Genomic DNA, 14293 nt, shown 5'->3' on the forward strand with positions numbered 1-14293 from the left:
GGCAAGTGGTGAATCAGATCCAGTGGCTCGGGACCCAGAAAGCATTCCACAACTAACTTTTACCAGAATGGAGTCTGAAAAATGCTCCAATTGCCCCTTCCAGACTATCCTTACAGTGCCCACTCCATAAATGTGTTAACCAAGACTGAAAATGACAGAGCCATCAAAGAGACAACTGCAACAGCAATGTAGATGAGAGTGTAACTGGATAAAAAAATAAAAATAAAAAAATTATATTATATATTATATATATATATATATATATATATATATATTTTTTTTTTTCCTTAAAAGGATTAGACCTATCTAGCAGAGCTAAAGAAAAGATGACCTCTCAGGATACTAGGAAAAAACTGAGGCATGCTGGTAGTAGGTGGGTTATCCTGGGCAGCCTACAATTCGTCTATCAGAGGCCAATCCTCTTGTAGCTGGCAGTGTAACCTGAAAGTTAAAGACTTCCTATGTTCTTCAAGATCTTTTACAGCCCGATTTGCTTCTTGTCATCGGCCTCTTACACTAATCTACTAGCCCTCAGCGCAAGCTGCCTTGCTGCATAAACCTTTAGAACCCTTTCACACTGAGCCACCCCAGGGGTTAGCAGTAAAGCAGCGATATCAGGCGCAGTTTTAACCCCCTGCTAGCGGCCAAAAAGGGGTGAAATTCACCCGCAAAACTCCGCTGCAGTGGCATCACGACGCTGCCCCATTGTTTTCAATGGGCAGGAGTGGATTATTCACCGCTCCACCACAGCTGCAAAGAAGCTGCCGTTAGGACTTTTTGTGACACCCTGCCAGTGCAGCGCCCCAGTGTGAAAGCACTTGGGCTTTCACACTGGGTTTGCAGCGGAGGCTTTTTTCAGGTGCTATCTTTAGCGCTGTAGCGCCTGAAAAACGCCTCAGTGTGAAAGGGGTCTTAGAGCCTGTTTACACCTCTATGCAGCACTCTACAATGTGAGAGATATAAATATCCTACTTTTTTAAAAAAAAAAAAAAACATTTTTTTTTTCTCAGTTTAGGCCCATATGTATTATTCTACATATTTTTGGTAATAAAAATTGCAATAAGCATATATTGATTGGTTTGCACAAAAGTTATAGCATCTAAAAAATAGGGGATAGATTTAAGGCATTTTTATTATTCTTTTTTTTTTTTACTAGTAATGGCGATCTGACTTTTATGGTCACTGCGGCATTATGGCTGACATTTTTGACACGATTGACGATTATACAGCAATCAGTGCTATAAAAATGCACCGATTACTGTATAAATGTCACTAGCAGGGAAGGAGTTAACTGTGTTCTAACTGTAGCGGGAGGGGATTGACTATAGGAGATGACAGATCGTGGTTCCTAGCTATTAGGAACTCATGATCTGCATCTCCTCTCAGAACAGAACAGGTATTGTGTCCCTGTTTTGCTTCTCGTGCCCGCGAACGCCAATCACAAGCATCGGTATCCCCCCACAGTGTAGCGCACCTGCTATCCAGCTTAAAGGAGCCGACGTATAGCTACAACGACTTGCGGGATTGTGCTAACCTGCTGCAGAATGACGGCGGCTAGTCGGCAAGTGGTTTAAGTGGCAGTAACCCTTTCATGACTAAGCCTATTTCTGACATTTGGTGTTTAAAGTTAAAATCAATATTTTTTGCTAGAAAATTACTTAGAACCCCCAAATATTATATATATATATATATATATATATATATATTTATTTTTATTAGAGAATCTACAGAATAAAATAGCAATTGTTGCAATATTTTATGTCATACGGTATTTATGCAGCGGTGTTTTAAACTCATCTTTTTGGGAAAAGGGACACTCATGAATTTAAAAAAAACGAAACCGTAAAAATTAGCCCAATTTTTTTGTATAATGTGAAAGATGACGTTACACTGAGTAAATAGATACCAAACATTTTGCGCTTTATAACTGCAAGCACTCATGGAGTGGCGACAAATTATGCTACCTTAAAATCTCCATAGGCGACGCTTTCAATTTTGTTTTACGGTTACCAGGTTAGAGTTAGGAGGTCTAGTGCTAGAATTATTGCTCTCACTCTGATGATCGCGGCGATACCTCACATGTGTGATTTCAACACAGTTTACATATGCGGGCGTGACTTCTGTATGAGGTTTCTATGCTGCGTGAGCTTGTGGGGACGCGGGCGCTTTAAAAACTATCATTTTTTTTTCTTATTTTTATGTTATTAAATTGTGTTTGAAAAATAAATAAATAATTTGATCACTTTTATTGCAGTCACAAGGAACGTAAACATCCCTTGTGACAGGTACTCTTTATTGAGGGATCGGGGTCTAAAAGACCTCAAATACCTCCTTTGCACTTCAAAGTATTCAGATCACCGAAAACGGTGATTTTGAATATTGCATTTTTTTTTAATCCCGCGCCATTGGCAGCCGAGTAAACAGGAAGTGACGTTGCTTCTGTGTTTACATTCAGGAGACTGGAACAAAGCATTGTTTTCGGCTTTGTGCTAGTCTGTCTCTAGCCGCTGGAAGTGGCGGATCGAGGATCGGGTCTCCCAGTGGGACGGGAGGCCCGGTCCGAGCGGTGCATAACACTCACCCGGGATAACAATCGAGAGGATTTTAGCCGCATTGGTTGTTACCCCTGGAAACCGATCGCCTGTTCTAAAAAATGGTACAGGGATGATGCCTACAGCTGCGGGCATCATCCCTGGTATAACCCCCGAAAGCTGAGGCCGCATATCTGCGTACGCTCGGCGGGAAGGGGGTAAACATCCATCACTAAATGTTACCTATAGGTAAGCCTATAATAAGGCTTACCTATAGGTAGTGTAAATATCTCCTAAACGGTCAAGGAGATATTTACTCTGCATGCAGCCAGTGACATCACCCGTGCCCAGTTCCTTCAAAACCCTGTGCCAGTCACAGAGCTGGAGTTCGTAAAACCTGGACCCAACAGCTCTGACAGCTTGGCCCTGGAAGAGCTTTGTTTTAAAGGCAAGTTTAACATAATGTGCTAGTATGCAATGCATACTAGCAACATTATATTACCTTGCAGGTAAGAAAAAAGGGGGGGGGGGGGGGTCCAGCGGTTTACAACCGTTTTACTAAAGGTCAAAGAAATATACAAACTACACCTGCTGGGTAAAGTGCACTTGAAAATCCATAAAACATTATGTACAAATTCAGCATTACGCACTTTCCTTCACCCCTAGCCTTCAATTCTCCAAGCCATCCCCATTTAAATGCTTAATCTTATCAGGCCCCCCATAGAAAGGACTGACCTCAGACATATATAAACTCTTATGATATGGTAACTCAGGGGAAACAGTTACATGCGCAGATGGGAGGAACACCTTGGAGAGGCATTATCCCTTGCACAATGGACAACTATACGGTCCTGAGCAACCAAGAGATCTATTTGCACGCTCTATAAAGAGAGCACATATAAGGTACTCTTCCTTTGGTACCCGACAACATCTCGTCTACATGCTATATTGCCCATCAGCCACGGATCACTGCTGGAGATGTCTCCAAGACTGGGGCACGTTATTCCACATTTACTGCAACTGCCCTTTCCCTTCAGCCTTACTGGCTCTCAGTCCAGGGACTACTCCACCAGCTGTTTGAGATGGATATCCCTCTCTCTCCTAGGCTTTTTTTATTGGGTCTGCTTCCTTCTAAACTACCTGGGCTAGCCAAAAAACTGTCCACACATATACTGATGGCGGCTAGATCTAGTGGCCCTTCCCTGGAAACAACTAAACACCCCCAACACTATCTGATCTTTATGCTAGAATCAAGGATGTGGAGGTTATTGAGTCCATGTCAGCATGCTCACTTGACCAGGTGGACCAACATACGCAATATGGTAATCTTGGTCTCTCCAGATAGACCCCCCCCCCCCCTGATCCCACGAGAATCCTCTTTGCCCTGTACACTGTAAACACTTGGAGCCCAGGAGGGACAAGCCCAGCTGATTGTCATCTTAACCCCCCCACCCCCTTCCCCCCCCCAACTCTTTATATGTTATTTTCTTTTCTTTACTGGAAACGCAGGCCATGCTATTACAAATTACAGAAAAACCTAATGGTCTGTTTGTCTGAGAAGCTTTTACTGTTCCTCCAGCATTTTGTTCTCTTGTTTTACAGAGCTGTAACATAGCTGCCTATGTCATTAGACATTGTCTCAAATCTAATGTATGACAGTCACTTACACGACTTACCAGAGTAGTCTGTTATTATTATTACCCTTCCCTTTTTATTTAACAGCCCTCAATTGTGTTTTACACCTTTGTATTGAAAATATTAAAACTCAATAAAAATGGTCAATTATTAAAAAAAAAAAAAAAAAAAATGCACTGAACAAGAGACATAAGCATCAGGTGCTACTAAATTAGCAGACAACAAAGAAATTCAAAAAAGCTAGTATAACATAAAAATGCCTACTGATTGACACAGGAATGTTCTCATTTCCATCTTCTTCCTCTGAAATGTCAGATCTCCCACTGTGAGCTTCAGACACATCAATACATTTGTTTTGGGACTTTGATACGATCTCCGTTTCATCCTTGTCCTAGGAAAAATAACAACAACTGAGATATAGAAAAAATTAACAATAAGGCGACACTGTGACTAAATAGTAACATTTACAGGTACCGAATAACCAGAAATTATACATCATATTTTATTGACCTCTGGCACTACAGAATGGGCATAGTCCTGAAAGATTGCTGACAGCAATCTGCCCTCTGTTCAGTAAGCATGCTGCTACCGATTCTCCTTTTTGGCTTCTATGACTCATTGAATCTATTCACTGATAAGCAGCTTGAGAAACTATTGCCCACAGTACTGTTCTAAACTAACCTACGTTCCCCCAATATGTGACGTCACATGCCAGGCCACACCACCCTACAATAAAAAAATAAATAAAAAAGAACACATAACCCCTACACTGCCCCCTAGTGGTTAACTCCTTCACTGCCAGTGCCATTTACACAGGAGTCGGTGCATTTAAATAGCACCGATTGCTGTCTAAATGACAATGGTCCCAAAAATGTTTCTGCCCTAAATGTCAAAGTCACAAAAAAAAAAAAATAATAATAATATCGCTGATTGCCTCCATTACTAGTTTAAAAATATTAATAAAAATGCTATAAAACCATCCCCTATTTTGTAAACGCTATAACTTTTGTGCAAACCAATCAATAATAGCTAATTGCGATTTTTTTTTACCAAAAATATGTAGAAGAATATGTATCGGCCTAAACTGAGGGGGGAAAAAAACATTTTTTTATATATTTTTTGGGGATATTTATTATAGCAAAAAGTAAAAAATATTGCATTTTTTTCAAAATTGTCGCTCTATTTTTGTTTATAGCGCAAAAAAAAACGCAGAAGTGATCAAATACCACCAAAAGAAAGCTCTAATTGTGGGAAAAAAAGATGCCAATTTTTTTTGGGAGCCACGTTGCACCACCGCGCAATTGTCAGTTAAAGCGACGCAGTGTCGAATCGCAAAAAGGGGCCTGGTCCTTTGGCTGCAAATTGGTCCGGGGCTTTAGTGGTTAAGCTGCTATGCAGATCCAGACAATGTATAATAGGAAATCAGCTTTCTGGAACTTTCCTTACACTCATAACCTGCTGTAAATGAGAACTATTCATAGGCAATATTTTGTATTTACCTAGGTAAAGCGAAATATATCATTGCCACTTTTTATCCCTAGACAAAGTAAATGCAAAATGTTGTAGATACCCTTTAAAATGCATATATGTTAACTATCCAGCAAGAAGAAATTTGTACTTTGCAATAAAATGCGTCCAGGCAGGTACTGCATGCCAATGGGCCCTTACATGTGCCAAAAAACACTATGGCTTTCATGGGCTGGATTATAGGTATTATTGTAGCTTTAAAAATATAAAATATTAGTTCTTCAAACAAATATTAATGTGAAAATTCAAGGAACCTGCTTCCATATCTGTAAGGGAGCCAGTCATATGATTTCACAAAGAGGTGGGAGAGAAAACAACAACCCAAATAATGATGTATACCTTGTCTTCATCATCACTCTCTCGGGTGTCAGAACTTTCTACTCCATCCAACATTATCCGTGCCTGCGGGAAAACATCAGAATAAAGCTGCAAGGTCTGCACACAACTAAAAAGTATCTGCACTTCTAAAAATGACATACAATAGCTACATAAAAAAAAAGGAGGGGAAGGGGGGTAAGGGAGTGGTTGAGACTTTGTATGAGGCAATGAAAGGGTAAAATCAATAATCGACTCCATCCCTAGTATTAGATAAATCAGTAGAAAAAGGGGTTGGGACTTTAAATGAAACACAACTATAACAAGGGTCACATGATGGTGGATTCCACAAAGTATACGTGAATTACAAATAGTAACACATTAACATGAGAAGATAAAGATCACCTTGACAATTTATTGTACATAATAGGATCATAATTTACAACCATTCTTAGGTAATACACAAGTATATAGCAGTATAAAAATAAGAGTTCACAATCAACATAACTGTCATGATAAAAGAAGATTAATATTTCATTGTTGATGTGGAATCTCAGAATCACATGATTATATGGTATAGATTAAAGGCAAAGCTCTACATGTTTCATGGAGTCTATCCACTCATCAGGAGCAGTCAATTATAAAAAAAACTATAATAAAAAGAAAAATGGCAAAATTAAGGAATGCTGGACATAGGGAAAGAGAAAACTAAGGTAAAATAAATTATTTACCAAATACACATGCCTTAAAGAATTCATCATACCTTCACAACCATTCTTTGTTAAGGTATGAGCGTTTGGTAAATAATTTATTTTACCTTTGTTCTCTCTTTCCCTATGTCCAGCATTCATTCATTTTGCCTTTTTATTATAGGATTCTATAATTATGACTGCTCCTGATGAGTGGATGGACTCCACAAAACGCGTAGAGTTTTTCCTTATGCTATACAATATAATCATGTGATTCTGAGATTCCACATCAACAATGCTATGAAATATTAATGTTCTTTTATCATGACAAATATATTGATGGTGAACCCTTATTTTTATACTACTACATACTGTATTACATTATGTATTATCCTGAGAATGGTTGTAAATTATGATACTTCTACATACAATAATTTGTCACGGTGTTCTTTGCCTTATGTTATTTTGTTACTATTTGTAATTCATGTATACTTTGTGGATTCCACCATCATGTGACCCTTATTTTAGTTGTGCTTCATTTAAAGTCCCAACCCCTTTTTCTACGAGCAACATACAATAGCTGCAAACCAACATGAACCTACAAAACCTTGTGCAATAATGAGGCGTTCCACATTAATAGAGCCAAGGACTATCACAATAGATAATAACAGGAAACAACAGCCTTGCGGTTGAAAATGACATCGCTGCAGTAGCTAACAAAAAGTAATTCAGCAAATACATTCTGTGTAGAGCCATGGCCAGTATTTATGATGCCAATTTGCATATGCTCCAGAACGTTTAGAATGATCAGATAAATTACAATTAATTTCAAAGTCCCTCTCTGCCATGAAAATTAACTTGATCCCATAAAAACATGTCCACTGCAATGGTAAAGGCTTCAGGGCACCCAAGAAAGTCCAGCAAGGAACAGTTGATTCAGCTGCAGGATCGGGCAACACCAGTGCAGAGCTTGCTCAGGAATGGCAGCAGCCAGGTGTGAGTAAATCTGCATGCACAGTGAGGTGAAGACTTTTGGAAGATGACCTGGTGTCAAGAAGGGCAGCAAAGGAGGCACTTTTATCTGCAAAAGGTACAGGGATTGGACTGCTGAGGACTGGGGTAAAGTAGTTTTCGATGAATCCCCTTTCCGATGGGTGTGTCATGTTAACAGTAAAGCATCCTGAGACCATTCATGTGAGGGGTTGCTTCTCAGCAAGGGAGTGGAATTAAAATTTTGCCTAACAGTCATGAATAAAGATTAGTACAAAAACCATCCTCCGAGAGCAACTTCTCTCAACCATCCAAGAATAGTTGGCCGAAGACAATGCCTTTTCCAGCATGATAGAGCACCTTGCCATAAGGCAAATGTGATAACTAAGTGGCTTGGGGAACAAAAAAACATTTTGAGTCCATGGCCAGGAAACTCCCCAGACCTTAATCTCATTGAGAACTTGGGGTCAATCTTCAGGAGGTGGGTGAACAAAAAGAAAAAAAAACTCCACATAGTCTGGCAAACTCTGGCAAGCATTGAGTATGCAAGAATGGGCTGCCAACAGTCAGGTTGGTTGACAGCATGTCAGGGCGAATTGCAGAGGTCTTGAAAAAGAAGGGTTAATACTTCAAATATTGACTCTTTGCATAAACTTAATGTAATTGTTAATAAAAGCCTTTGACACTTATGAAATGCTTGTAATTATACTTTAGTATACCATCTACATCTGACAACTGACAAAAAGATCTAAAAATACTGAGCAGCAGACCTTGTGAAATTTAATATTTGTGTTATTCTCAAAACTTCTAACCATGGCTGCATGCCCTTAAGCCAACTATACATGGATTGAAAATAATCGCATGGAAAAATCTGACAAGCTGGCTGTATCCAAGTTGATCAATCAACTTGGGCTCAATCGGCGTGCCCATACATGATTTGAACCATCTATGGCCAGCTTTAGAAGATAGTTGTTTTAAAGGGATTGTAAAGGTTAATGTTTTTTCACCATTTAAGGTGAAAAAACACCTGTCAGTGACCGGCCCCCAGCCCCTCCCCCCATTTTACTTAGCTGAACCCTCGAACTTGTCCCACGGGGATGCACCTTGTCTCTGCTAGGGGGTTCTCGGCTGTTGATTGGATAGATTACCGTATATACTCGAGTATAGGCCGACCCGAATATAAGCCGAGGACCCCAATTTACCCCCAAAAAAACTGGCAAACTTATTGACTCGTGTATAAGCCGAGGGTGAGACATGCCTGTCCATCCCTGTGTGTGTGTCCGTCCATCCCTGTGTGTCCGTCCATCCCTGTGTGTCCGTCCGTCCATCCCTGTGTGTGTGTCCGTCCATCCCTGTGTGTCCGTCCATCCCTGTGTGTCCGTCCATCCCTGTGTGTGTGTCCGTCCATCCCTGTGTGTGTGTCCGTCCATCCCTGTGTGTGTGTCCGTCCATCCCTGTGTGTGTGTCCGTCCATCCCTGTGTGTGTGTCCGTCCATCCCTGTGTGTGTGTCCGTCCATCCCTGTGTGTGTGTCCGTCCATCCCTGTGTGTGTGTCCGTCCATCCCTGTGTGTGTGTCCGTCCATCCCTGTGTGTGTGTCCGTCCATCCCTGTGTGTGTGTCCGTCCATCCCTGTGTGTGTGTCCGTCCATCCCTGTGTGTCCGTCCATCCCTGTGTGTCCGTCCATCCCTGTGTGTCCGTCCATCCATCCCTGTGTGTCCGTCCATCCATCCCTGTGTGTCCGTCCATCCATCCCTGTGTGTGTGTGTGTCCATCCATCCATCCCTGTGTGTGTGTGTCTCCATCCATCCATCCCTGTGTGTGTGTGTCTCCATCCATCCATCCATCCCTGTGTGTGTGTGTCTCCATCCATCCATCCCTGTGTGTGTGTGTCTCCATCCATCCATCCCTGTGTGTGTGTGTCTCCATCCATCCATCCCTGTGTGTGTGTGTATCCATCCATCCCTGTGTGTGTGTGTCCATGTGTGTCCATGTGTGTGTGTGTGTGTGTGTCCAGCCTACCTGTGTCCCGAGCCTGTGTCCCGTGCCTTGCCTCCGTCCCGTGCCTTGCCTCCTTGCCTCTGTCCCGTGCCGTGCCTTGCCTCCGTCCCGTGTCGTGCCTTGCCTCCGTCCCGTCCCGTGCCGTGCCTTGCCTCCGTCCCGTGCCTTGCCAGGATCGCCGCTCTTCGTCGGCGCCTCGGCGGACATTCTACCATTCAAACGCCGCGCCTCCGCCTTCGCCTGTGATAGGCGGAACACTGAATTTCCCAGCAGCCTGTGTTCCGCCTATCACGGACATCGTCTCATCCTCGTCCGTAGTACGAGGATGAGACGATGTCCGTGATAGGCGGAACACAGGCTGCTGGGAAATTCAGTGTTCCGCCTATCACAGGCGAAGGCGGAGGCGCGGCGTTTGAATGGTAGAATGTCCGCTGTCTGTCTGCTCGACACGCTGATCGAGCAGGCAGACAGCGATGACTCGAGTATAAGCCGAGGGGGGCACTTTCAGCCTCAAAAAAGAGGCTGAAAATCTCGGCTTATACTCGAGTATATACGGTAGTAGCAGTGCAGCCATTGGCTCCCGCTGCTGTCAATCGCATCCAACGACGCGGCCGCCAAGGGGTGGGCCGAGCCCTGCATTCGGTGTCTATGGATGCCGAATGCTGGACTTGGGAGAACGCACGGTAACCCTCCGAGAGAGCACTTCTCCCAGGGGGGTACCTGATGCGGGGAGGAGCCGAGATAGCTGCCGGGGGACCCCAGAATACCAGGATTGGGGCCACTGTGTGCCGAACAAGCTGCACTGGAGGTAAGTATGACATTTAAAAAAATTAAAAATAAAAAATAAAAATGACCTTTAGACCCCATTCACACCTGAGCGTTTTGTAGCTTGAAGCCTGAAGCTACAAAATGCTAGAGGGGAAAAAAAAATCTATTATTCTCAATGGAGATGATTCACATGTCAACTCCATGTCACCTGAAGCCGAACGCCTGAAGCTCAAACAAGTTCCGGGCCCTTTTTTTGTTGCTCGAATTGAGCAGATTTGGGCATTTTTCTTCTTTTAACATTGGTAACCTTTTGCCCTGCACAAAATCGCAGTAAAAAAACGCCGCAAAATCGCGGTAAATTTGCGCGATTTTCTGCTTGAAAACGCTACACTCAGGTGTGAATGCAGCCTTAGTGTCACTTTAACTACAAGGGTACAAAAACTGGCCACACACATTACCATTAGTGCTTAAAATTTGTATTCCTTCAAGCAGATCTTGCACTCCATCAGACTCCATTACTTCCCTGGTGCATTTCACCTTTGCAAAGGTCTTAATCATAGAGATCAGAAGGCTGATTAAGCCATGGAGCAGAACACGACAGTGGAGGAGCTCAATCAAATGGAAAAATGTGGTTTTATTCGAGCCCGACTAGTGTGGACTGCATTTGTATTGCTGTTGTTGACTGGGAAATAGACAAGTACCCACTACCTGCCTGGCACTGGTGGCTGCTTGTTATGCCACATACACACGTAGCGGACTTTCCGCCAGACTGTGCGTCGGACTTTCCGAACGGGCTACTTGCCCACACACGGCACTTTTTCAGCGGACTAATACGGCGTACTAAGTCCTCATCAACATGGGGACAAGGTGCTTTGGGGTGGGGGGGGGGGCGCGTGGCCCCCCCTTCCCCAAGGCACCCCCCATGTTGAAGGCACGCGGCCTGGTACGGCTCAGGATGGGGGGGCGCTCGCTCGCCCCTCCTTTCCTGGCCGGCCGGGTAACGTGCTTTGACAAGGGTCTGTTGTGGACTTTGGGGGGAACCACCACGCCGATTTTTTTCGGCATTGGGGTTCCCCTTTAAGTCCATAGCAGGTGGCAGGGCCAGCGACGTCTCCTTCGCGGGCCCTGCCTACCTGGAGACCCGCTCGAAATGAGCGGACTTTTCTCCGGGCGGGAAAAGTTTGTTCATTTCAAAAGTACGGCGGACTGGCACACACACGGCCCGGATTGTCCACCGAAATGAGAGTCCGGCGGGAAGATTGGAGTGCAAAACTACTTTCTAAGTCCGCTGTACTTTCGGGTCAAAAAAGTATGCCGGAGGCTACACACGGGGGGATTGTCTGGTGGACTTCAGTTTGCCGGACTTTTCCACCCGCTTGTTTGATCGTGTGTACGCGGCATTACAGGTACATCTTAAGTGCTTTTGTTTCAAAATTGCTCCAACTTTAAGTTTGATGTTAAATTATTTTTTAAGTAACCATTTTTAGGCAAATTGTGACCCAGATCTGACTTGAATGTCAAAAGGTTAGATGATGTTGTTTTTTCATACTGAATTGCTTGGGGTCCATTAACTTGCTTTGTTAAGTATACCATTTCCATCTGTCTATGGCTGGTCTAACACATTCAGCTCATACTTTATAAGCATTTACAAAAATGTTTTTTTCAGATAAAGGGTTTACTTAATAAATGAAAAGCTGATCATTGGAAGCTCCCCTGTCAGAGGTAAATTGTTTGACTCAAGCATATAACTGCTACATCAGCAAGAGAACAACTTCTGAAAAACAACAGACTTAATTTCACATGGTGATCCAGCCAGTATGTGAAACCAAACAAAAAAAAAAAAACGAATACAGCCATCACATTTAAGAATTAGTAAGCTGCAATAAAATGTTTTTGGGTTTAATACCACTATAATTTTTTCTTTTGGCATGTGCTGGTTAACTGGCTTGTCTCACACAATAGAACAAGTTGAGTAGAAATATAAGAGAACTGGTCGACTAATGGCAATAACAGACTACAAGGCTTTGTGGCAGCACGCAGGTAAAATCACCTGGTTGTATTCAGGATGGGAAATATGTGTGTCCTAGATTCAGGCTTTATGCAGACTTTTACAATTAGAGGGGAAGAGTTAATGAGCCCAGCTGTAGTAAGTGGGCTCATTAAGACCTCTACAAAAAACCCCAGCATGCTTAGGGAGATGCTCCATCCTGGAACCAGTTTTGTGTGTGTAGACTGGGGAGTCTGAGATCTGTTCTGTGCGGTGAGTTAACGCCTGTGTGGCAAACCCCTACAATAGAGAAAGGGACTGGGGCAGCACAAGGCTGCACCCAGTTGTTAGACAGGGAGTCTACGTGTGTAGTTAGAGGTCAAGCTGACCAGGATTTATTTTCTGGTTTATTTTGTTTGGCTGTTATATGTATCACTGCATGTAGCCTAAATAAACCGGATCTTTTAATTTTTGCACCTACACCACTGTCTGCTGTGCCTGACTTTGTGTTGTGAACCCATCCAGGGGGTCACACACACCCGCTACCGAGCGAACCCCCTCACAGCTTTAAATGACAATTTTTTGTTAGAAACAGTACAGTGTATGTAAAATGATCTAACGATAAACACACTATTCTATCGCAATAATAAAAACATATTTCATTATCGACCTTCTTGGTGAAAGATTGCAAAACATCGGTGTTTGCCTTATGTTGCCCTCTACTTTGCACTGAGCTGCTGTTATTGTCCAGGTCTTGCATCAGCCTGAAGAAAGCCAACTCGTTGAACAAGACTTCAGATATTTCAACAAGGAGATCTTCTCCACAGTCCTTCAACTTTTTGTTGCTAAACTTTTCTAGAGAATCCTAGAGAAAAATAAAAAAATAAATAAAAATAAAAAATAAAAAGATAAATAAGAGATGAAATATAAAACGACCATGATTAACATAAAATACAACAGAACTACGAACCAACTATAAGGCAAGTTTTTTTATGAAAGCAGGCTGCTTGGAGGGAGAGCAATTTTAAGTACTCCAATCAGCATAACTAACTGACATAAGACATATACCTGTCATTTATTCACTGACCTGCAAATAGAATAGCAAATCCCTTCACATTAAATCAAATTAACAGAAAAGATAAATATCCCTGCTGAATGCACTAAATTCACTGCTAAAATTCTGAGTTAATTGCAGGTTTGATCAAGTCATCACAACCTGTTGCAGTGCACAAAAAAGGGATATTTTGTGTAGAAATTAGTGTGTTAAAGAAGCATCATAGAATGGATTGAGCAGCATGTAAGCATAAAAGTAGAAGTTAACCACTTGACCTCCGGAAGTTTTACCCCCTGCATGACCAGGCCGTTTTTTGTGATACTGCACTGCGTTATTTGAATAGACAATTGTGAGGTCATCAACTGTACCCATATAAAATGCATGTCCTTTTTTCCCACAAATAGAGATTTATTTTGGTGGTATTTGATTCCCTCAGAATTTTTTATTTTTTGCGCTATAAATAAAGAGACTGACAATGTTGAAAAAAAACATAAGAATTTTTTTACTTTCTGGTATAAAACATTCAACAAAAAATTGAAGTAAAAAAAAAAACAAAAAAGAAAAACAAACATTTAAGCCAATATGTATTCTGCTACATATTTTTGGTAATGGCGACAATCAGCGACTTCTAGCGGGATTGCGATATCGCGGCAGACATTCTGACACTTTTTGGGGACCAGTACACTAATACAGTGATCAGTGCTTAAAAAAAAAATGCAGTGTCACTGTACTAATGACACTGGCTGGGAGAGGGTTAACATCAGGGTTAACTGTGTGCCTAGCCTGTGTTTCTGTGT

The 14293-nt window shown here is 42.3% G+C and overlaps 1 protein-coding gene across 9 annotated transcripts in view; it reads right to left on the reverse strand.

Annotated features, from left to right (window-relative positions):
* Positions 1–14293, reverse strand: part of PCM1 (pericentriolar material 1) — a 223456-nt gene that overhangs the window by 38939 nt on the left and 170224 nt on the right. For all 9 annotated transcript variants that reach the window (XM_077477374.1, XM_077477375.1, XM_077477381.1 and 6 more), the window contains 3 exons: positions 13113–13307; positions 6033–6095; positions 4431–4557 (listed from right to left, as the gene is read on the reverse strand). In XM_077477374.1, coding sequence (XP_077333500.1) covers positions 4431–4557; positions 6033–6095; positions 13113–13307 — 385 coding nt within the window. The remainder of the gene's footprint in view (positions 1–4430; positions 4558–6032; positions 6096–13112; positions 13308–14293) is intronic.

The sequence above is a fragment of the Lithobates pipiens genome, unplaced genomic scaffold (genome assembly GCF_037356315.1).
Source record: "Lithobates pipiens isolate NorthernLeopardFrog02 unplaced genomic scaffold, aLitPip1_a1.2 Scaffold_13, whole genome shotgun sequence".
In the NCBI taxonomy this organism is placed as follows: Eukaryota; Metazoa; Chordata; class Amphibia; order Anura; family Ranidae; genus Lithobates; species Lithobates pipiens.